At 38.3% G+C, this 25,865-nt stretch overlaps 1 protein-coding gene across 2 annotated transcripts in view; it reads left to right on the top strand.

Annotated features, from left to right (window-relative positions):
• Nucleotides 1-25,865, top strand: part of prkcaa (protein kinase C, alpha, a) — a 139,853-nt gene that overhangs the window by 107,060 nt on the left and 6,928 nt on the right. For both annotated transcript variants that reach the window (XM_035659406.1, XM_035659405.1), the window contains 3 exons: nt 8,087-8,167; nt 11,032-11,139; nt 17,755-17,895. In XM_035659406.1, the coding sequence (XP_035515299.1) occupies nt 8,087-8,167; nt 11,032-11,139; nt 17,755-17,895 (330 nt within the window). The remainder of the gene's footprint in view (nt 1-8,086; nt 8,168-11,031; nt 11,140-17,754; nt 17,896-25,865) is intronic.

The raw sequence follows: 25,865 nt of genomic DNA, 5'->3' as shown, positions 1-25,865 counted from the left end.
CACATACACACACACACAAACACGTAAGTACTGCAGTGAATCAGCGTAGCTGTACTGGCCAGAGGCTTTCATACATTAAAGTAAGAAAAATAAAACAGGATGAGAGCAGGGAATGTCAGGCACAGGTCATGCTTGTCTATTTCCATCACTCGCAACCTGGCAGTAGGAGAAAGCACTTATGTATATATCAGCTTCACGCAAACAGCAAAGCAAACAAACATATCTGTACATAATAAATACGTGATCTAGACTCAACATGGTAGTTCAGTGCACGAAGGTCACTGTGCCTGAAACTGTAAATGTCCGCTGGTGTTGTTGTAAACAGACGATGGGGTGGCAAGGGCAGCGAGTCACAGCAGCGTCACATTAGTACAGCGCTCTGCAGAATGGCCGGAAACTGATCTAAACAGTCGCTTTTTCCTGAACTCTAATTGTCTTCTCTGCCTTTTTTCTTTCCTTTGCTCTTTCTTTTTGCCTTACTTTCAATGAGTCTCTCTCTTTCGTCCTTTACTTTTTCCACAGCAAGTAGTGACGGCTGAGAAAAAAAAGTGATTGTGACAGTGTAACAATGATATGAGAATACAGCAGTAAATAATATGTGACTTGTTTTAATTTCTGGAATCAAAAGAATTACTTTGGGGTTGCTCTTTGCTACAAGGAAAGGCATCTACAGCACTGTATTTCTGTAAAATATCATGCAAATCCATCCAACAGTTATTTTAACTCATAGCGTCTTTAGCGTTAAAAATGTGTCTTATCTCATTGTTTTTCACACCATCTCTTTCTCTTTCTTTCTCTCTTTCTCTCTCTCTTTCAGCCCCTTTATATCTCTGCTCTGTTTTCATTCCCATGACACAAACTGACATGGGGCTGCAGATATCCTTGACCTGATATGTCTACATGCTTTTCATGGATAAAGCCCTTTATTGCACATAGTTTTGCAAGAGAGACTGTGAGGTCAATTCTCACTGACACAGCACAACAAATATGCCACATTAGGTCCTTCATGTCATGCTGTCTAGCATCGACCTTTTTCACCCTGTCATGGTAAAAGTGTTTCCTCTTAGCAAATCAGTATTAAACAACTTGACTCCTTATTAAAGATATATGTCTGAACTGCTAAAAACTGTTGTTTTAGCATATTGTGTTGTGTTGTATTGTATTGTTTTTTATGGAAGTGAGTAGACCCAGAGTGAGTAAGTATATTTGTTTACCCAATATGACTATTCTTGTTTCAGTTTACAAGGCTTTTTATCCTTGTCATACATATTGAAATATTTCAACAGTGGCAGTGCGAATCTTATGTGAAAACGATTCTGTGTGTGTGAGTGTGTAGCTGTCAGGTCAGGCTGAAGGTCGGCATGATACCTGCAAGAAACCGTATTTGAGCAAACAAGCTGAGGGATTTCACCCAGAGGTTTCCCTCACCATGGAGTCTTTGACCCTTGAGCTAATTAAAAAAACAGAAGAAAAATAAGGGAGGAGGGCTTTTCCCTTCTGCATCTTTCTGCCTTTTTAGCGCAGGAAAGCCGAGGATTAAGGCTTAGCACTTTTCACCTTCTTGAGACACCGTGTTTGCTTTCATGGAAAGGGATCAGGATGTGGAGCCTTAAACCCATTTTCTCATGTATGTGGTTGTCAGTTTCACATTGTGCTGTCACTCTGGATTAAAGTCTCATTCTTATTGTGTTTCATGTTGATATGATCTTTAGGAGTTTGTTAAGCTGCTATATGTTTAAACGACCTGCACACTGTCATGACTTTCACATTTTGTAATGGTGATGCGTGACAGCTTATTGGATTTCTACTGATATGGACAGTATTTGTTAAGGTTTATGACACAAGGTCTTTCAGAATGTATTCTTTTTTAATTCAGATGAGATAATCCTAAAAAAAAAAACAGTGGAAACACATCAGAATAACAGTTTTGAATTGATATGTTATGGATTACAGATTACATGTTAGTTTAGATGTTCAAATAATTGCAATCTGTTTATTTTAATAACCAAGTGCATTTGAAATCTAAAAAAGAGCATAGTGTAATGTTGTTTGTAATACAAATGATTTATTTATATGACTTACTTGAGCAGTTGTCTGCAAGTAAAAACTTAAAGTTACAGAGTGGTTTTAGGAACATCATTGGACATACTATACAGCAGAATACTAGTAAAAGTACAAAGGTTGTGGTGGCTGTCTGCCCAGACCCAGGATATAGCTTCCATGTGCACATCAACTTGATCTCCTTTCTAAAGAAGCAGCACTTCCCCATTGGAGCCATTATCAGTGATGTCAGAGGCAGTTGGGTGTTCAGCAGTGCCAACAACAGCCTCACCATTCTTGTACAAGAGTAAAAAGCCAGGGTTTCCTCCATTAGCATGAGAGTAGAGGGTAAAGTGGTAAACTCCGCTGACTGGAGCTGTAAAGACTCCTGAAAAAGAAGACAGAAGTTATTTAAAAATTAATGTAACTGGAGGTGAAATAGATGATACATTTTGTTCTTCATTTTTGATGAACAGAAAGGCATGAATGATTATCACATTATGAAAGGATTTGCTAAATGAGGAATGCACCCAAGCAAAGCAAGAAAACTCCTGTAGTGCACAGTATGCTTGTATGAGCAGGTCCATATACAATATAGGGACAAATGGGTAAAAAAAGACCCAGATTTATAAGAGATAGTAAAGTTATAAGACACGATGTAGGAACTAGGCAAAAGTTTGTATCTATTTTATCTAGTGTCTAACTCTGTGGGATTAATGGAAGAGATTGAAAACAGTATGATTTATTAACTACCTGTTAATCTTATGGTAGTAAATGAGCATTTAATTAAAAGAGGGCAGCTGTACATAAATGTTTTTTTGTACCTTGATTTATTTTCTCCAGTGCTTCCACTTTTGTTTCGGTAACGTCAAGGCGTGTATTCAATTCCTTGGCCAGGCCCTCGTTGGCGTCTTCTAGCGTAGTATTTGAGATAGAAGTGAAACTGCATTAATATCCGTCATTATATCTCATTTAAATCAGAGTAGGGATCAGATGGTAGCCTAATAACCTAATTGTAGTCTCGATCTTCAGCTCTTCACTCAGTTCTATTGGAGTAGATCAGAAGAGTGAAACCTATCAAGCCATCAATTAGGCGAACAGAGAATATAATAAAGAACAAAATGTACAGAATCAGCACTATAAGCATGTCCTTATTCTCTTCACCTCGATCAGCTGTATCAAGTTCAGATACAAGAATTCAATCCTTCGGTTGGAGGGAGAGTTAATGGTGAGATTAGATAATATAAGGCTTAACCTCTATTACATTGGTCATGGATATTCTGGGAAAGCCACTGAATTTCATTCTTTGGGGAATATGAGGGGATTTCATTACGTCATGATTTCATTTGTTTGTTTATTCCATTAGATAGTATAATTTCAGCAGAACTAGAGTGGAATCCTTTTTGAGACAACATTAACAAACCTTAAAGGGGTGAAAAGGCTCCTACTGAATTATGAAAATGTCATGTTAAATTCACAGCATTTTCTATCAGGACCCCCAGTGGGTCAACCTACTACCTACCTAATAATCTAGATATGAATATCTTATACACCATATGGTAGCTAAAGAAGAATTTCCACAGTACTGAACTTTCTCGCTTTACCTTGATCAACAACTAACTTTACATGGAGGAGTAGAACATAAAATATTTAATCAGATAAAAACAGTCTGACATTATCTTTAATACAAAGCAAAAAGCAAAAAAAAAAAAAAAAACAGTCTCTCTAATTTAAAATATATTTGACATCTACTGACGTAACTAGCCATGCAGTATAAATGAAGAATTAATTTACCTTGATCAGCATCCTGCAGTGCATTTCGACTTCTGTCAGTCTCGCGTTGAACTCTATTTGTTAAAAATGCGGGAATAAATACTGCATGATTTCAACCGTTCAGTCAAAGATAAATCATGAGGTGAGACTAGATGAGCTGAGATGAGGAGGAAATCTACTTTTCTGGTCATTAATAATTGACTTGTTTGTTGTATTACCTTTACTTTCCCTCTGCACTTGTTTTCCACTCGTTTTCTTTGACCCTCCAAATCACTGGCATTCAGTCTGGCCTCCAGTTCTGCTTGGTGAGGATGGAATAAAGATGATTAGAGTAAACAAATGGAAGCCAATAAATTGCATGGAAACAAGTAGGTCTGTTTTACATGATGGAAATAATTCAGGGTCAAACTATGTCAAAACATAACACCTTACCAGGTAGTGATAGAAACTGTCCCAACAAACAGAAACTATAACTGAGTTAATTTTACTGATAAAAAGATGCAAGATTACAGAGTGACTGCACATTTATAGAACATTTTCATTCTACATGTATATCCTTTCTTTAGTGCCTCCACCTGTTGCCATAGTTCCTCCATCAGGCTGTAAGCAACTGTCTGCACAGATCTTTGGTCTGTACAATAAATTACATAGATGATGTAATGCAGTATGAGTAAACACGAAACATTAAGTGATAAGTATATTTATGCCATTAAGTTGCTGCATACTTAAACCACGTTACCATACATACCCTGTACTGTACTGCACTGAGCACGTGAAAGGTTATGCAAGGTCTGCATGTTGTTTATGTGTAGTTGACCATCTGAAGTTTATAAAACATGTTCACCAGGGTCAAGGTTAGAGGTATTGTGATAAGAGGCTTTCACATCCTAAAAAACCATTCAAAAATAACATCTGAAATACCTTCTTTTCTACTACATTCCAAAATACATACGTTCGTACACTGGCAAAGATTTTTTACACCAAAATAAACACCACACTATTTATAAGCATTACTTCTGGAATATTAAACCATTGAACTCCACGAGTCTTTGACATTAGCTTAGAATAAAAATGAAATGAGTATGTGGCCATACTGATGTTACATAGTCAACATTTTTATAAAATAATCTTATATAATAAATGTTACATGCTAGACCTACAGTAGAGAGTGGTAGGTAGTATATGAGGTTTATATAGACTTAGATCAAATACATAGCGGACAAAGTTATTTTGTATATTGTTAAAAAGCCAATTTCAGTATTACTACGTGTGTGTTTTTTGGGGGGGAGATATTTGTATTTAGCTTTGTGTCAAACTAAAAAAAGAGGGAAATATGATGTATTGAGAAGGAACTGGTTAAGTCACACGGCATTAACATTAAATGTGTGCTATATAAATACTTTCTGCTTCTATAACTCTCACAGTCATCGTGACATTCAAAGAACCATTAGTGTATGTGCATGCAAGTTCGTTCACATGCTTGCCTTTGTGTATGAGGTTTAACACGTGGAAGTACTGCGTGTCCAGCCGGCTCACATAAACCCTCAGGACAGCTTTATGACAGTGGAGTGGAGAGCTGGAGGTGTGTTTGTGTGTGTATGTGCGCTCCCATGGGCAAGGCAGAGGTCAGGTTTTACATGGCGAAGGTTATAGAGTAATACAGGACAGATCTGCTTCCACACACCTAGGCGCATCGGTGTGTATGCTTCATATGTATGTTTGTATATGCATGCGTTTATTTTTGTTTATCGGTATTTGTGTTACTAAGCTGGAGTGTTCCACTGCAGCACATGTGAGCTAAGATGGTACTCAACAAAGGTCATAGAGCATTGTGCCCTATGACAGAACTGCTGTTACACACCTGAAGTTGTTTTTTATGTGTGGGTCACCGTATTGCCCTGTGTGTCTTGTGTGTGCGTGCACATGAATGCCTTAACATACTGTATGTGCTTAAGTGCTGTATGTGAGCCTGCATTGCATATGCTCATGGCTGCACCAATTGCTGCTATGTAGCAGAAGAGGCTTTAGAGAAATGGTTGGATGTGTAAGTGGGTGTGAAGTGTAAATATGTGAGTCTTCTGTCTGGTGTGATTAGGGTCAAAGTGGGTGAAAACATTAACCTTGGCCAATATTAGAGAAACCCACAGGAAATCCCGCTGTCGCCAGAGAAAATGTCACAGTTGAGAGAGGCTTCCTACAATATCTACTCAAGGTTTATATGGTCTTTTTGCTGAAATTCTTCACTTCCAGTGTCTTTATCTCTCTTCTGCTTCTCTCTGTGTCATTGCCTTTGGATTAAAAATACGTACCAGCTATAAAACTGTCCCTAATATCACTGAAAGTGAAGACTATTATGAGTAATGGCATTACAGTCATTTGGATGATTTCTCTCACCTGATAATAGACCTTCCTCTTTTGACATCAGATATTATAACTGGATCCTTGGTCACTCAAAAATGAAACAGCCATTTAAGTCAGTAAGAATCACCAGCTGTTGTCAGAGATGGTGTTGTCAGTCTCCAGAACATTTGGACGAAAGGACTTAAACAAAACAAAATGTAGATGTCAAGATTGCCCTCCCAAATGTGCAAACACTTGCCAGAAAGAGTTTTATTCACAGTGGCTTTGCTGTTTAGTGCAGACTTGTTATTGTGTGAAAAAGTGTGAACTCTGTTTTTCAGCTTCAGCTGTAGCAAACATCAAAAACAACGTTTTTCTGAGGTACTTGTGTCTTGTAAAATGACATACAGGGACTCTTTTCTGTGTTTTGTTATCTACTCCCTTCCTACGCACCAAATGCTCGCTTCTTGTCAGAATTTTTTTCTTCCTATCTTCTTTGTTGAAGCATGGCAGAATAAATTGTTGCAGGTGATTTAAAATGTATGTGATTAAGGACTCATCCAGCACCTCTGTCTAGTCACAGATGTGGTCACACCCTTTCTTTATACGTATTTTTTGTCTGAGTCAAATCACAGTATAAAGTAAGTATGTTCTGTGAGTTTTTAATGCGTGAACAGGATATTCAAGGCTGCTGTCAAACTTCATATGCATGTGTCTGTAGCATTTTGTGGCACAGTTGGCTTTACATTTTGATTAAAAAATGATGCTGTATCAGTTAGCAACTTAACAAGGACATTTAGTAAAGCGGAAAGCACAATTGGTGATTGTTTGATGTTGCATTGAATAATTTTATCATTCAGAAATGCTTCACTATCACAGTCATTTAGACTTACATAAAAATGAGACAAGCAATAGCAGCGTGCATCAAAATATTTGCAGCCATGCTGGGAACAGGCTCATGGGGTATATTGTAAAGGCTTTCTGAAATATGCTTGCCATGGATTTACAAAAGAAAACGTATATGAATGCTATATGTGTGTATTTAGCTTTTGTGTGGGACCATTCATGTTCACACAACGGGGCTTAACATCTATATAAAGATTATAATATATGGGAGATTTGGTGTGTGCTGGATTGAATATGATTCCAATACATTACACAGAAGGAGTGCATACATTGTTAGTGAATATCTTCTATTGCAAAGAATCTTCTATATCTTTGCAATCTAATTTCAGTGCATACAGAGGTAACAGAATATAGGATAAGTGATGGAACTTGTAATGCACTAAAATATTTATAGAATCTGTGACTAGCTGCATATTTAATCGACAAGTCCAAAGTGATCACGTGTGTGTTGTGATCTAGCTTAGTTGGCAGGTTGGCGAATGTCTGCCTTTTGACTGCCCTATCCATTGTCAACTGGTAGATTTGCTGTGTAGCAAGGTAGCATACCAATTAGTACTTAAAAAGTGCATCAAAGTCTGGATGTGGATGTCACAAATAGATGAGAAAATGCCTTAGTTTTGGTCTCGAGCTGAGAGAAGAAGAAATGTTGGTGACACAGTAAAAGGCAGATCCAAGTACTATACATTTTTAATATGCATTATATCATTCACACTGACAGACTTTTAGTCTCTCACTTGTAAACAGATTACTGTAGTTGTAGATACAGCTGAGTGCCACAATGTCATGTCAACATCTTTGACTTGACTGACGCGAGATGAGACTGAGCTGATACTTCTCCCCATACTTCTGGGAAACCATTGTGTCACCAAATGTACAGTCTGGTTTGCTAAATCTCATGATCAGAATGGCAAATCAGTCAAATAATCATGTGTTTTTTCCACAGCTTATGATGCCCTATTTTTACATGCAGAATTAGTTGTCTGAGCCAGGCTGAACTTCTGAACTTTTTCTCTTCCTTCACCTACAGATTATTGCATATCAACCATATGGACGCTCTGTAGACTGGTGGGCATATGGAGTTCTGCTCTACGAAATGCTGGCAGGGCAGGTCAGTGGTGTACACGCTCATAACACACACACAAACACACACACAGAGAGTTTGCATAAAGTTTCTGCATAATCTGTAGCAGATAATGCAGAAACTTTACACAGAAATAAGGTTGCTCACAGACTGCTCACAGCTACATTTTTCCCACATTGACATTCCCCTCATAGCAAGGCTCTTCAGTGGACTAAATGTACAGAGGTGGTGCTTTCTAAAGACCTTCCCACCAGCACTGATAATACACATTGACATATAAAAACACCATCTACCCTCCAATCAGGGCATATCCTATTTGGTGTAACCTTTTACCCTCTTTTAAAGTAGTCAGCTCCGCTTACTGATGACAGATTTGACCAGTGAGGTTTTATGCGCCTGAAAAATTAGGTTACTAATTTAAATGGCTTACTGTTTTTGGAGTTTAACTGCAGTTGGATTAAAGGGGAACTCTACCAATTTTACACTTCAAAGTCTGTTTTACAGGTCTTGGGGAGTACTACTGCAAAAAAGTTGTATAGACATTTTTGTGAGTCCAGAGCAGGGGTCAGCAACCTTTACTATCAAACAGGCAATTTTTGGCCCCCCCAAAAAAACAAGAAAAAGGTCAGAGGCCGTGAAACATATTTGAGCATGGCTAATGCTAATTTCTTGCTGCAGATCAAGCATACCGGTAAGCCAGCAGCATTGGTGGTGAAAGCCAACAAATCTGTCCACACACTATTAAATTCTCTATTTTTCTCCGAGACTTATATTTTGGGGCATTTGGAATTTTTATATAATTTTTATTTATAGTTAGCCTAGCTAGACTCAAGATTGGTAGCCACCACTATTGACGAAAATGTTGTAAAATATGATGTACATTTTAGTTGACAAAATGTTACATTTATTAGTTATTTTTTTGTCTGTGTAATGGCTATAATTTTTTACAATTTGAGAACGTAAGAATCACTTTAGGCCAACAACAATGATAAATGAAAATGTTGAAAAGTATCCATTTTTATTACCATATAATATTTTGTCAAAGCCAAAGAAAGCCACTGGAGAGAGAGCTAAAGAGCTGCTTGTGGCTCTGGTGCCGCAGGTTCGCCTACCCCTGCTCCAGAGGGATCTACGGTAGAGTCTGAAAAACAATCTAATGGATCTAATAATTGCCTCAAGTGATGTCACCGATTTTAATCCATTTGTTCATCACAAGTTTGAAAATGTTATAGGAGTTCAAAAAGAAACACATTTCTGAATGTTTCATTGTCTGTTGAATGTGCCCCAATTAATTTGTGTCCTGCTGGGCCCAAATACGCACAGAGAAACCGAAAAAGGCTTACTGTGGTTGCAACACGTGTTAAGCTTGGCACGTTTCCTCAGTCAGCTTGCTGCTCTGCAACCAGAAAAGCTGCCAGCCTTTTTATGTTCTTTTTAGTGCCTACATTTGTACACAACTTGAGAAAAGTACATTTCTCATATTTCTGCACTGAACAACTCTTTGTTACCACTGATTTGTTTGGGAAGCCTACTTTTTCAGTTTCTTTGTCTTATCCTGGATAAAGCATGGTGTGCTGCCAGTGGAAGTCAATATTCTGAATAATACTCTGAGTTATTGACATAAATGTATTAATAATGTGTTGGAAAAGATTTTTTCTTTGGTAAACAAGAACTTTGTTTGGAATATGACTAAGGATTTGCAGATATCTGAATATTGTCTTAAGGATGCATCCTTTGGAAAGAATGTGTGGCAATGTTTTTATCTTATTTTATTTCTATCTTATTTATTTTGTCCATGCCTCTAAGTGCCTGCATTTTGTGCACAAATTGAGCAGATTCAATTTTCCCACTTCTTTATGTTACCACTAACCGTTTTGGGAAGCTTACTTTTCTGTTTCTTTGAGCTTTGTTTAACTAGGATAGCATTAGCCTAAAGCCAAAGAAGCTGTGTGTGGTAGTTTCATTAGAACCTCTTAATGGATTGGTCTAGTATTAGATATTTATGATGACTAAATGCAGTCTCTGAAGGTTTCAGCATCAACCTCAAACCACATTCTAGTTGAAGCAGAAGGAAGAACATTGAGAAAGTAAAAAAAAAAAATCTACTGATGGGCAATATTTTTTTTACTTTCTCAATATTCTTCCTCATTTAATAAAATTCCTTGACTCAGCACTAAATGACTTATTAAGACATTTAATATTAATTAATATATTTTTGATATGAATCATGAAGATTGGTATGTTTTTCATTCCCAAATAAACATTAACAGAAGTTTTTACCTATTCAGATGTTCCCTTCCTCTGTCTCTCCCTGCCATGTGTGAAATCAGGTAAAGAGGGCATGACGCAGACAGGCTATCTCTACCCAAAGGGGCCAGTGGAGTGGAAATGACGAATAATTCATTTTATGGACTGTCAAAACACCCACATTATGGTTACTGATGATAACCACCCAGTGTAGAGGGGGAAAGGCTGGGTCATCCACTCCATTTGCCCTGCAAGGTCTACCTGTGAAACTTGTTTGCACAAATTCTGCACTGTTCCTTGTTGTTTTCTCTCCATTTACGTGTTTTTGTTGTGCCCAGTGTTTTCTCTTTGTATTTTTTCTCTCTATTCTTGGTCACCTGTTAAGTCAGATTTGTGTCCTGTTTTTCTGTCCTCTTCATCTTTATTCATTTGGGAAAACAGTTATCACTTAGTTTGGCCCATTTACCTGTCAAGTCGAGAGGGCACGAATGAAAAAAAACAAATGTACCACTGCTGGATCTCTTGGACGCTACATAGTGACACTTTTAGCAGTAAAAAAGAATAGAGAACAATTTATTCATCCTGATTGTGACAATGGATGAAACACCAACAACATCCTCATTATTATGTCCTTCCACCCCTAGCCTCCATTTGATGGAGAGGATGAAGATGAGCTGTTCCAGTCCATTATGGAGCACAATGTGTCCTACCCCAAGTCTCTGTCCAAAGAAGCTGTCTCCATCTGCAAAGGGGTGAGTAGATGTTCTTTGCTATCAATGAAAAATATTTTGCTGTTACACACCAGTTTGTGTGGTTAAGCTAAATCCATAAACATAATGACAGCTGAATCTATTTGGTACTCATAAAAGGTTGACATTCAAGTTGCTGTCAGTTATTTTTTTCTGTTTTACAAACACATTCAGAAAAATGATGTTTTCCCCACCTGGATTGAAAATCCTGGAAAAATAAGCATTTTAAGCTCTGTGTCTTCCACACTCTTCACTGAAGCTAAAATAATTTTCTTGTAAGAGGGCTACAAGACCTGTCTGCTAGTTCAACTTCAGGGAGAGAAACTGCTGCGTCACAGACTGCTGTAAGGCTTTTCTTAACGTTCCAGAGTTAGACATAACATGTGAGAGGTCTAGCTCCATTTACTGGAAGAATCTTCTTCTTTTTCCACTCAGTTCCTGTGTCTTTCACATTTGCATTATTAAAACATTGAAGGGAAAGTTATCCATTATTCTCTTCACAAGCATGACTGCCTATAGAATAAAGGACAGCAACACCATGAGCTTGTTTTAAAGCTGTATTGCTAATGCTTTATAGCCAGAAGGCAATTTCTGTAGGCAAAATTTTATTCATACAAAACTATATCAGTACAGGCTGTTAATCTGCCACAGAGGAACATCATAAGAGCCCATACACACACCTGTGCATCATTTACATCTTGAAGTGACTTTTGTTCCAAAATCATACCAAAGTGATGCTTTTTCCATCCCGAGCCTTCAGTTTGCGCTCCTCTATCAAACCCGTGGTGTAACTAACTGCAAGCTGTTACATTAAACTGATCTCTTGCAAGGTGAGGTGTTAACCAGTGTCAACCATTGGTAACAAATCTGCATTCTGAGTTGCGACATAAGATGTTTTTCATTAGAGATAGCCTTTCACTGTAAGAGCAGATGAGTAATTGTACTCAACAGTATCCTTGGGATGCTGTTTCTACTGCCATGGGTATATGGCTGCTGGATCTCCAGAGACAGAAGGAACTGAACAGTACAGTGGGTCAGTGCAAGTCAAGCAGACAAATACTGGAACTGTTTGTCCATGTTATGGTCAACAGCAGAATGTTCTGAAAGCAAATGAAAGAGAAATTAACATAAAAGAACAACTTTTTGTTTTTGGAATTTGCAGTCTGCCCCTCTTTATTATGTTCACAGAATAAACAACAAGGCTAAAACCATGCTTAGAAATTAACTATCGGCATTTTTCCTATGGGCAAGTCCCAGCAGTGAAATTCTGAATTTAAGTTAAAATTTGTCATATAATGCTTGATAAATAAGTACACAGTGTTATTACAAATCTTGACTAAACAGTGTGTTTTAGTATAATTTATGAGTTTTGATAAAACTGATTTCATATGAATTTTACTCAACAAATCTAATCTCTATGGAACCCAAAGTTAGCAAGCACGTGGATAACAGCAGTGGTGGAGGCTGTTTGAGGGACAGTGGCAAAAAAACAAAAGAAGGACATCAGTGTGCAGAAAGTTGTAATGCAATAATGGTGAAACACCTTAGTCAGGATTAGGATTAGCACCCTAGAGATCACTGGGGTGCCTCTAATGTGCCCTCATATTTTGTCACATTGAAGGGCACCCTAGTGGGCATTTCATGTTTTATTTACTGCAGGGTCAAAATAATATTTTTCTTCTGAAGTATTTATTGTGTGTCCTTGGCGTAGTGGTTAGTAATTGTGTATTTTGAACTATTGAACTATTTTGAATTTACGCAATGTCTCTTTACCGCAGCAACTTTAGGTAAAAGTTATATGTAAAAATTCACAGAGGTTGATTTTTTTTAATTTGGGAGTCAAAAGTGACCATAGTTGCAGAAACACCCTTGTATGACCTATAGAGGCACTTTGTATGCACTCCTCAGAAGGCATAAAGAAACATGAAACATGAAATACATGTTCATTCTCAGAGGAGCTGATGAACATTAAATATTCATAGATTTTAGCATCTCTCAAAGTCAATGACGACATAAGGTTCACATGAGGACTATTTGATCAATAAGATAATTACTTTAGACACATTCTTCAAGTGCTTCATGCTGGTAGCAGCAGAGACTCACCTTCTAGTCCTGGCAGCAGCGCAATTGGTGTAGTCCCTTGAAAATAAGACTGTTGGTAACAGGAGTGGTGACGTTAATATTTTAAAAGCATACGTATACTAAACCTTTTCTTGAAATCTCCAGAAATAGTCATAAGAGTTACAGGAAAGCACACAGCTGTGTATAAGTGTGCATACAAGGAGTTTAATAGTGAAAGTGGCAATTTTATTTCTGTCCAGAGGGAGTGGAAACTCAATGAGCTGTGCAGTAACACGCTTTGTCTCCTTGTCCCTTCCTCAACTCTACTTGTCCCCCTCTTTCCTTTTCCCATCCATTTCATTCTCCTTTATTTTTTAGCTGTGTGTTTGCACATATATTTGTGTGTATGTGTGTGTGTGTCCTGCACTCAGCCCAAGTCCCTGTGTCAACTCTTCTTTGGCATGGCTGCAGCACTTCCTCTTAATGGATACATACTGCTTGCCAGCAGCCTGACCTACGAAATAGAGAGAGAGGGAGAGATGGGAGAGAAGAAGAGTGGTTAGAGGGAGATAAAGAGGGGTAGGAAGAGAAGGAGAATAAGAGAAAAATGTGCAGAGAGCAGAGCAGGTGTTGTTGGAGAGAACAGATTTTGACAGAAAAGTGAGGCTAATAGAGAAACAGTATATCTGTTGTGTGCAAACTTAAGTCTGCTGGTGGAGTTTTACTGTGAAACTGTTCATACAGACGATCTCTATTCTTAGCAAGCCCACCATACACTGTACAGTTCATTACATTTTAAATAGGTCACAGATGTATATACACATTCACTTAAGTAATGGGATGTTAAAGGTCGTCCATTAGAGTGTTGTTATAGTTCATTATTATATGTGGAAGAGAATGAGAGTGGGGCAGATATACATAAAAATTGTGATGAAGAGGTAAATATCAGCCTCATCAACCCTTGACTATTTTACTTGAATGAATCTCAAGAGCTCTGTGGCAAAATCATCAAGTTAAAAAACATGAGGGTGCTTGTGTCTCAATATCCTCAACTAAATCCCAAGGGGGCAGTAGGTTTTGTGTTGTATTGTCAGCAGCAGAGAAGTTAATAGTTAAACCGATTTATTATTTGTACAAGTTCAGTTTGTCTTTGATTAGATGTTTTGCCTCAGTAGAGTCCCCTGTTGTCAGAATGCAACAAACACATTTTTAAACTAAATTTTAAAGGATGATGATGATGATGATGATGATGATGATGATGATGATGATAATCGTGTATGTGATTTTGAAAGCCTCGATGTACTGGATCACTCAGTTTTACCAGGCCAGACTCCCTTCTGAATGAGAGTCCTTATCCTTTAATTCCTCACTCCAATTCTCTTTTTCTCTCCAACTTCTTGACTCTCACCCCGTTTCGCCATCGTCAAGTCAAACAATTTGATGTTCTCAGCAGAAACAACAGGGTGACTTCAAAGTTATGTACACTTTCTCTTAACACATGCAACTGAACCACTTGCTGACAGTTCAGGATGTGGTGGAGGAAGACGCGAGTGCTAACAGTTTGCAGACAAACTGATCATGTTCTCCATGAAATGTCACCACGTTTTCTTTTTTCAGGATTATCCATCACACTTATGCAAAGTGATTCAAGTAAACTCAAGTTTAAAAAAAAAAAAAAAGCTTGAGCGTTTGATTGACATGGTGGCAGGCCAGCAGTCAATTTCAAGGACATTTCAATGTGTAAGGTGTGTCATTTTAATGGTGACAGCCTTGTGATTGCAGCAGGATGCGTTCTCACCGTGTGACAGTCCTGTGAACAGACAGAAAGCTGTAAATGACTTTTTCTTCCTCGTCAACAGCTGTCTGATGTACTCTGCCAGCTGGATGCACTCTGCTAGTTCAGATGTGGCCCAGCCCCACGGCCTGTATGTTGAAGGGGCTTGCTGCAGGAAAGCTGGCCTGCAAAAATCCTGCAAGTAGAAATTCAACACTAACAAAAGTTTGCCATTTTAGCATGTCATACGATGTTGTCATATCTCTTAAATGAAAAAAAAATCTTCTAAAAGTTCAGCAAAATCTGGCAGTGCAGTGATATATTTTTGCACTTAATTTGTCTATAAATGCACACTTTTCTGTCCTTATTTTATCATGTTTTACGAAACAACAACTGTAAGAGAACAAGGAATAAGTGGCAGTGGCAAAATGTTCATTTAATATGTAATTTGTAAATAACAAATAACCTTATATCCTTAAAAGACAAGTTAAAGCGCTTGTGCATTTTTCTCTTCTGTCAGAGAAACATTTTAAGATATTCTGTGTTATATCCAGCACATACTATGAACAGCACAGTATCACCCTTGGTGGCTGTTAGCATGTCCTCAGAAAGAGTCTGCTACAGCTAGTGTGTATATAGTGCATGTGTATCTGTCTTAATAATAATAAGAAAAAAATACCAATTTGGCTCCTAAGAAAATAATATACACAGGACCCAACACGGATAAGAGGTGATGATAAAATATTTCAGAAATAAATTAAAGTAATATTTGAACAGAGGGAAATTTCAAACAACTATGAAATCCACATTTTTGTAACATCTGTGAAGTCTGGTGCTGCTTATAAAGAGACAATATAATGAGTGATAAACCCCAACAGAACAGCTGCACCAACATCTGTGCAACTTGAAATCCCAAAAAATGATGAGCTGTTTACCGATATGTTACTAGTCACAATCAGTTCTATGAAAATATATCATTACAGAATGTTTACATATACAGTATAGAATGAGCAGAACAAAATAAACATACTGTACATCATAATAAAATGCAGAGTTCTGCAGAGCTGTACACTCAAGAGAGATAGTGTGATGGCAGAGCTAGGCAGCAGGAATGATTGACAACTTGAATTTTATGAGGGTGTTTCCCCTAATTTTTTCTGTACATTAGACAAAGTCAGCTCTCGAAAAAATGCCAAGCACAGAGTTGCTTAAAAAACCAAAAACAAGTTTTGTATAAAACCATGCGATGGAGTTGTGGAGTGTGGTCTGGAGTGTAGAGCCACTGTATTTACCTTACAGACACGACAGTGGTATCAATCTTATTATCCAAGTCTTGGCAAAATCTCAAACTATTCCTTTAAAACAACAAAAAACGTCATCACAAAAATATTGAATTTAGTTTAGTTTAGTAATTAAACCTGTTTGACAGGCCAGTGTAAGTGTGTGTCTGCCTTTGGTCAGAGGCTGTAGTAAGATAGCTTAACATTGGTTACTGTCTTCCCTTTGTAAGAACCATAAAACACTCCAAGCGCAATTGCCTTTCATGTCAAATAATTCAGGAGAACTGCCAAGGTGACTGAGCTGTACGTGAAGGTCTGCATCACAGATTATGGATTTAACTGGAGGTGCTGCAGTGTGTATGTTTGTACTCTCACTGTGGGCGTACCACCTAAAAAATATACACTGTGACTGCACACGATACCAGAGCCAGGAAGCCAGCCTATTTAAGCATTTAAACTAGCTCAGTCAAACAAAGCACCATTTCCATTTCAGATTCCAGCTCATGAATAAGTCATTTTGTCCTTGGACTGTCAATACTGAAACCCACCAGGCTAACTGTCCATCTTCTTTCCTTTCCTTAGCAATTCAATCGGGACAAATCACTGCACTGAGGCTGGAGTTTAAATGCAAAATAGTTATGTAAATAGTATAACTGGTGAAATTCATCATACACACTCAGAAAAACAAGCAGCCACTCAGCAAGTATGTTCCATTAAGAATTGCTTTAATGCATTTACAACTGTGAACAGACAAACATTTGTTTCCTCTTCCAGACCAACTCGGGGTTCCGTTAATGCAATCAGCAAGTATGTATATGTTCTCCAACTGTAAACTGGACAAATTACCTTTAATTTTTTGCACATTATTTGGACAGTTATGTTTAAGTAATACCAGTGGGCTTCTACATTATTTAACAAGGACAGATTTGTTGTTGGTTATGTTTCCTGTGGGTACTTCTTTTTTTATCTTGGTTTGCTTTTTAGCAAAGTGCAAACTGTGTCCTCGTGTTGTCTGCGGTGCGATTAGAAGTGGCAGCAGTTCTCTAAAGGCAGAACAAGGAGAGGGAGAGGGAGGAAAATAACAATTATATCTCTCTTTTCAGACCCATCTGTTTAGCTGTCATTTACTGACCTAGAAAAGAGGTGGAATCACGTTACAAAACACATCAGTGAAAGAATACCAGAGCGAGAGAAAACAGAGAGATTTTTCCTGATGTGCTATTAGTTCCCCAATTACTTTAGAAACTGAAGAAAGAAAAAAGGTTTTTACTTTTTCTTTGAAGTGGTGAATCAATGAAAAACCTATGTGAATCATGCATCCCACACTGTTTCTTCTTTCTTTTTTTTAACTTTTTTTTTGGAGACCCTAAAACCTACACCATTGTTAAGAACAGTAAATCCTATGTGATCTGGAACAGGAATCGCCACTGTGATTCTGAATGACAGTTTATAGTGTCTTTGTTTTAACTCCATGTCTTCCTTTTTGTTTCCTCCTGTGAGCAGCTGATGACCAAGCACCCGTCCAAGCGTCTGGGCTGCAGCCTTGAGGGCGAGAGGGACATCCGAGAACATGCCTTCTTCAGACGTATCGACTGGGAACGCCTCCAGAACAGGGAGATACAGCCGCCCTTCAAGCCCAAAGTGGTAAGTACTGTTAACATATACTTTTACAGTAGGCAATAAACTGGCTTAGGATTTAATTTATACTTCACAGTCTAATTAAGTGTAATACCGCTTGGTATAATAGCTGTAACCAAGGTCAAGATGATTGGTAGCCTCTCTCACATGAGTTTAGCTTCCATTAGAATAAGGCCACATTTCCCATTACACTTGTCTGTTCCTGTCAAAAAAGGATATGTTGCTACTTTGGGCTCTATTTTCATATGGGTGCGTGGTGCAAAGAGGCATTTTCCTGATGTGCAGTAATATTTTTGTCTTACCTACAACTGCCGATACTGCATTTTAAGCAGTGTTAGAGGAATCATGATGGTTCAGTTTTACCATAATGGTTGTCGATGAAAACTCTCTTTAATAAGCGTTTTCTTTTGCAGATTTTATGCAAGTTCCTTTCAAATTCGCGCTACATTTGGATGGAAATCCAACTGCTGGCAGTACAGCCACAAAAATAGCACACTTGACTGCACTTTGCATCATGCACCTTGATGTACAAAATTAGCACCCTTTGTGTTTCCTTCGCCTCATTGCCATTGGTCTGGGTGCATTTGTTCTCTCTATGGCTTCACCAAAATTGCATTTACTTCAGCTTTTCCTTCAGCTCATCATCTGACATTTTTAGAAACTCTGACAACTTTGCTTGTACTGGAAGAACAGTAACATCTTATTTTTTTGTGCCATCCAACATCCTCACTTTGTGCAATCAACACTCTTCCTTCAAATTCAACACAATGTTAAATGCTACTCCTGACAGTTGTCTTGTATGTCTGCAAAGACTAACTGATGTAAAATGTATTTTAATTGATTTATTACCACCTCTCAGACCACATGTTACATCCATGCAACAACATATAGATAAACACAAATAAAGACAAATAAACAAATACAAACTTTCTAAACTGCATGCATCTAAACAAACCAGAACAGATGTGCTCATCACTACAAGATAAATCTGTTATGGCAAGACATTTATGGCAAGCCCCTCTTTGCTCCCTTGGGCAAAATGTGTTCTTGGCTGTTTGTTTACCAACTTGTACATCAGCCTTCAGTCAGATTTGTCAGGGAAGGTTACTAGTCAAGATTTCTTTGGTTACTGTCCTCAAGTCCTTCATTGTTTTTTATTTCTAAGTAAGTATTTATTACCTTTTAAGAGACATACATATCAACTACAGGATTCATAGGTGATGAAAATCCAAGTCTTTTGCACAAACAGTATAGTTCAATGTGTTGAGTAAGCAGTGATCAAATCAAATAAAAGATGTGGTTCATAATGTGATAATCAAGACAAAAATAGTTGCAAGTTATATAATGCAATTAACACAAACTTTTTGGAATATTAATGACATGCTTAAAATGAGATTAACACATAAAGGTTCCCTGTCTTTTTTTCTCTGTAATTGATGGTCTTGGATTGAAAAAAAACTCAGATGTTTCCCAGGACCACAACACACACAGATTACAGATAATCCTTATCTGTGCATGCTGCAGTTTTTGGTGGTGTCTATACTGATTAACCTTTCATCCAATCTCATTTACTGCATTTAAAATTAACTTTATTATATGTTATATATATTCTAAAACGTGTCATTAAAAACAATCAAGTGTCCTGAACATTTATGCACTTAGAATATTAAGAAATTTGAAGTTTTAATTTACAGAATTTATTGCAGTGAAAGCAAATGAACTGCGAAGCGCCAGCATGCCTCCTTCTTTCTCTCTGTCTGTTGTATTTTACAGTTACCACACACACACTCACACACCAAACCAAGCATTTATCTGTCAGGTGTTTTGAAATCTCTTCTCTAGCAGCCAGCTATCTAAAACTTCCTGTCAGACTTAAGCAAAAGTGTACCTGAAAATAATTGGGTTGTGAAACCCAGATTTCAAATACATAAAGGGATATTTTTTACTTTGGTAGGAAAATTCATTTTCTAGCAGGTTTTTCTTTGACATCTTTCACAAGTCATCATCTTCGGCGTTGACCTCACATGGAATATGCAGTCGCCACCAGTTTTAGGTGTATAGTTGGAATTGACAGCAAACATAGTGGGGAAATTCAGGAGAGGACGAGCAACAAAGTTAAGAGAGCATATTTCAGACTTGGCATGCACCTTCTAAACCCACCGAACTAAAACTAAATACACTCAGGCCTTTTCAAACATGTATCTTCATTAATAATTCTAGGAAAATGTACTACTAAGTAAAACTCCTTGTGAAAAAAAGACAAATAAGCAAAGATGGTTTATCTCAAGGTTGTAGTTTATAATTATGTAGCTGTGCAAGTGCATTTTAAATCATCATCATCAGTCATCAAAGCATCAAAGCATTGTATGTCTCAAAGGCAGCTGTCCAAAACCTTAGAAAATAAAAACCAACATTGGTGGGTATTAGGATGTGACGCATATTGTATAGTCTCATGGAAAAAGTGTCTTAGCGGTTTAGGGAGCATTATGCTGTATTTCAATAATTTTCTTGTATTGGTAAAACATTTAATGTGCTTGGACATACACAACCATTTACCATTTACCAAGACCTTATAGTTGCCTTTGATGAAAACCATCCATTCATTCATTTCCTATACCTGCTCATCCTGTGCAGGGTGATAGGGGGCTACTGCCTATCCAAGTACACATTAGTCAAAAGGCAGCATGCACGTAAAACAGGTCTCTATGGTCTATCTAGGTGTCTATGAGGCTACAGTAAAATATATTTCCACTGTTATTGCATAAGCATCACACCCACCAACAACACACTGTCTACCAGCACATATGGAATAGACACATTGTTGGCACTCCAAGGTAGGTTTCATTGTATGAAGGTGACTGCATTACACAAGATGTATTCATGTGTGTCGAGACAGCTGATGTAATCTGACAGCAGTCTCCTGCAACATTAGGAGTGGTTGACAGTGCAGTCCACTACCCACTTTTCACTCATGAATGTCATCATATGATCTACACTGAAAATAAATAAATAAATTAGTTATAATTATATTACCAGAATTGTTACATTAAACATAGACTGAAGTCAGTCTGATGTGATATATAATACTCCCCTTGACATAACACTCTTCTGTTTGTTAGTCAAAACACAACTGCAGACAAAGGGCTACTTATGGCATGTGCTACATGGCCCATAAGTAATTTCAACGTCTCTTATCTTAGTGTATAATTAATGTAACATCCATTTATTATGGATGCATATCTTATATAGCTCACATTCTGCTGCACAGTAAGGAGTAATTTTGAAATCCCTTGAGTTTACACATGGTCATGTAAAGCACACACACCTTCTTCCTGTGTCTTCATTCTCCTTCATAATCACACACAAAAACACACACAGACAGACTCATACAGATTTCATAAAAACTGTGTTTCTTAAAAAAAACAAAAAAAAAACAGGAGGCATCAGAGATGAAGTAGGTCACTCAGTGTCTTGTGTGTGTATGTATGTATGTGTGTGTGCGTGCGCGTGTGCGTGTGTCCGCTTACATATTCAGTTTAATATTGTAGTGTCTCTTTTGTTTCCAACCCCTCCAAGGGCCGTCCCGTTCCTCTAATAAGGTGAATCCTGACGCCTCTTTTGTCCATGGTAGTCTCCCCCGCTGAGTGGATGTCCTGGGAAATGCTGTGTGTGCTTTGTGTGTGTATGCGTGAGAAAATGTTTGTGCCGTGTTGTGGGAAGGTAAAGAAAGTGGTGGTTAACAGAGATTGAGAAATGGCAGGGGGAAGGATGCATTTCCTTGCATGTATCGCCTGGTCTCTGTGACTATTTGCTGCATAATGTGTTGTGTGTTGTGGGGGGTGATCAATATCGGAGAGAGAGAGAGAGAGAGAGAGAGAGAGAGAGAGAGAGTAAAGCGTCTGTGCTTGTATATTTGTCCACGTTGAAGTTGCAGGGAAGTGGATGCATGCAAACGTGCATGTCCTTTTGCACAGTGCATGCATGCATGGGTCAGGTTGTAGATGCAGATAAGGGTGAAAGGTGAGAAGACAGTAAGAAAATATTGTTGAGTGCTCCCTGTAATCCGCCATAACCAACTCTATAATGATCCGTCGTGTCCATCTCACTATGCCATGTAATACAGCGCTGTTTCTGAGTCCATTACCACCAATCATTATACACCTTCCTCTCACCCCTCGCCCCTCACCAGGTCTAACCTTGCCTCTCTAATCCACTCCTCCTCCTCTTTGCTTTTCTGCTTGTGCATCGATCCCCGCTCAATCTCACTTCATTCGCCTGTGACAGCTATGGAATTGCAATCATTACCCAGCAGAGAGATCCAAACCATCTGTATCTATTGGACCGGGTCTTCAGACAGCACAGAGGACGCAGTCTGTGTGGTAGAATGAGTGTCAAGGCAGGCTCAGTTACCATTGATCCATATTTATAGTGCTGGATGCTGTCACTATGCAGCTGTATACTGCAGGTAACAAAACAAGCACATGGTTTAAATGCCAGCCACATCCAGCGAGATTGTTGTTAAGAAGTCAGGCTAATTTCTTCAGAGTCCAACACACTTGATATCCACACATGTTTTATGTCCAATTGTGGATGGCTGATTGTCTTTATGGCTGAAAGGAGCAGGGAAGGATGGGGAAAGTAGGTCAAATAGCTGCTGATTGATAGTGATGGGAGCAGTGAATGAAGGGAGGGAGGCAGGGCAAGAAAGAGTGGGAGGACTTAGTCACTGCACAGAAGTCTTGGAGCAGTGTCCAAGGAAGGGACGTGCAAGCCTGATGGGATACATGGACACTCACACACATGCTCAGAGAAAATTATGCCAATATGGATGAGATATGACTCACTGTAGCTGTAAGAAAATGAGAGGCACAGACTGTTGCAACCTGACTGAGCATGTCTGCCTTAGCTTACGGGACATAAAAAGGAACATCTTAGCTTGTTTATGTATTTTTTCCCCCTATTTGATTATTTATTTCCTAATTTGGGGTCAAGAGAATTTGTATTTTCTATTACATTTTCCATCAAGTCTACAGTTTATGTCTCAGCTAATGTGTTTGTGTATTAAAGGCCCAATTTGTAATTGCTTTGAGGTTTGTTTACAAAGTAAAATTTAAAATTATGTTCTACAAAATTTTTTACCTCTGTGTAGATGCTGCAGGAGTTTATATTTGTAAAATTAGCTTTTTGTAAAAATAAGAAGACCTGATTTTGGATGTCAAAGTCCAATTCTTTGAAACCCTTTTTAGCCAAAGCATAAGCGGTCATGTAAGGTTCTAGTTATATTTTCAGCTTTCTGCACCAATAACCCATGGATTCAACTGTGCTTTGTCATTTGTCACATTACACATTCATGAAATACGCAAGTGAAAATTAAGTAGTAGATACGTTTCATAAACTGTAATACTGTATGACCGCATTACAATTTGTTACTTCCCCACTTGCACATAGATTAAGAATTAAATGTACTGCTTTTGACAAGCTAACAGTTCATCAGAGCAAAGCAACATGTTCAGAAGATTATGACAAGAACAGATATCTTCCCATGCCAGTGGCTTCAGGGGAGAGCGAGCTAGAGCAAAAGAGAGAGAGAGACTCATGCCACAACTCTTAATGGAGGCAGGCACTCATTTACCATCCTAAGTAGCAGAGTGTTCTTCTAATATGCTTGAGTGCAAAGGCGTGCGTGTGCATGTATGTGTGTACAGAGAGAGAGGGAGAGAGATTAAAGATGAGAGAAAGTAGGTAAAAAAAAAACATGTAGGACACTATGTCACAGTGTATGGGAGGATGTATCAACAGCATAATAGCTTTTGGTCTCACCCCATAAGAGTTGGCTGAATCACACAATGAGAAATAGGAGATGTAGGACCAGCCCTGCGCTTTTCCAAAAGGGTAAGTCTAGGTTTCTGGAAATGTCACAAAGGCACCGTTGCAGATTTTCCATGGTTCATAACCTAATTATCTCCTTTTGTTCTTGTCGAGCTAATCCTCTGAGCTTCATTTATCTCAAGAGAGCAGCTCATAATATATAGTGCCTTGTCTATTCAAGGTCCTTTATTTGTAATGTGATTTTCTTTCACAAAAAATATAGATTTTCAACTTTCCTCTCTCAATTTCCTGTAAGTGAACACAGCATGCTAACATCTGCCAGACATCTAAAGTCCTGTTTTGTTCTGTAAAAAAGAATACACCGACCAGAATAAATGAAGCGTGTTTGTCAAATTTTTCCAAAGACCCAGTGCTGTCAGTTATCAGCTGGCAGCTGAAGCTTCATCCCACATATGCTTTGCGTGCACACTGGTAGGATGATAGCTTGAGAGCGATGGATGGTCAGTGATGGATAGAAGAAGACAAGTATACAGAGAGACACAGCAGTTGAGAGGGATGCTGGCGATTACCCATCAGGTATTTGCTGTGTGGGAAAAAAAGAGTACATTTAGAGACTACTGTAAACACACACACACACACACACACACAAACACACACACAAGAGGCACATTTGCTCCTTACCATGAAGTGTGTGTCCTGCCTTCTAGCCACTCTGACAGGGTGGTAGTGGCAAAAACGTCACCTGTCAGTGAAAATAGCCATGGGAGGACATTTAAAGAAACCTCGCACACACCATTGAAAGGTCTGTCTCAACGTTTTCAATGTTCTGTTGTGTGAAATCACCTGACGTGTTGTCTGCCTTCACCAATAAAAAAACCCAAAACAAAATAAAAAAAATAAAAATAGAAATGTCAGTACCTTTAAACCACAGTGTGTTTGCTTGACAGACACAGACTGACATTCTTAAACTCTCAAAGACAACACAAGCAGTTGCTGGTACACACACAGATGCACACCTAAAACACAAAACAGACACACACTCCTGCACGTGACGTCTTGTCTGTGAATGTAGGGCAGCAGTGGATGAGGCCAGTTAGTCACAAGTTAGTCAAGAGTCTCAAAACCAGGTCACAGTAGGTTAATATCGACAACTAAAACTGATTGGAAGCGGCTGAAAAATAAAGAAGAAATGATGTGCAATAGTACCTAAAAAAATGTGTTTCTTTTTACACTTTCTTCCTGAACAAATCATCTTAAGCTGTGGATCAGTGGAGGTTTATCATGGTAGTGGCTGGAGGCATAGCAGTGCGGAGCAAATCCCACTCAGCATACTGGTCCTCAAAACCTGTATGAGTCAGTTACTGTAGAGTTGTCATGTGGAATCACTGGAGTTCAATCTGTAGTAATAGCACGGATCCTCCAGAAAAGGGACAGTTTTTTTTGATGTGAGATATTTCTGACCGCTGGGTTGTTTTAATGAAGTAAACATGATGAGTAAAGCAGAAGTCAGTAGATGCCAAGAGGGCTAAAATAAAAAAGAGGACAATGTTAGAAATTATTTTTTCTATTTAGCTAAATAGATCTGTCTTATTTTGTAAATGTTTAACATGATTTAAATGACCAGTGTGTAGGATTTAGTGGCTGGGAAATCAGAGCCAGTGTTCAACATGGAGGACTATGTAGTCCTGCTCCCTCTGTAGATGAAAATGGCTCATTCTAAGGTACAAAAACACATGATTCTTTTTTCCAGCGTGAATTATACAGCTATGAAAACATACGCTGTAGATCCTCCTAAATGTTACACACTGGGCCTTTAATATTCTGTCATAAGTCCTTTCTGAACAAACCTCAGCCACTATTGAAAATGAATTGAAACAATGCTTCATACTGTATGTGGACCGTACCTGAAGCTCTGATGTAATGTTTGGTGAAATATTGCTTTTGTAGTCCCTTTGAGTTTAATGCTCACAGCCAGCTGAAGAACAGTACAACACTTACAGGGGAACATTAATGCTTATCAATTGGTGCACTGGGTTTTAGCATACAGTATGTGTATGTGTATTTGGGTTTGTGATTGCGTGTTTGTGAGTGCATGCATCCATGTAGGTAAGCCCAGTGTGTGGGTGGACTAACTAATGAGGACAGAG

This window comes from Morone saxatilis, unplaced genomic scaffold (genome assembly GCF_004916995.1).
Source record: "Morone saxatilis isolate NCDOM2014 unplaced genomic scaffold, NCSU_SB_2.0 Contig17, whole genome shotgun sequence".
NCBI lineage: Eukaryota > Metazoa > Chordata > Actinopteri > Moronidae > Morone > Morone saxatilis.
This window is presented reverse-complemented; position numbering and strand designations above follow the sequence as displayed.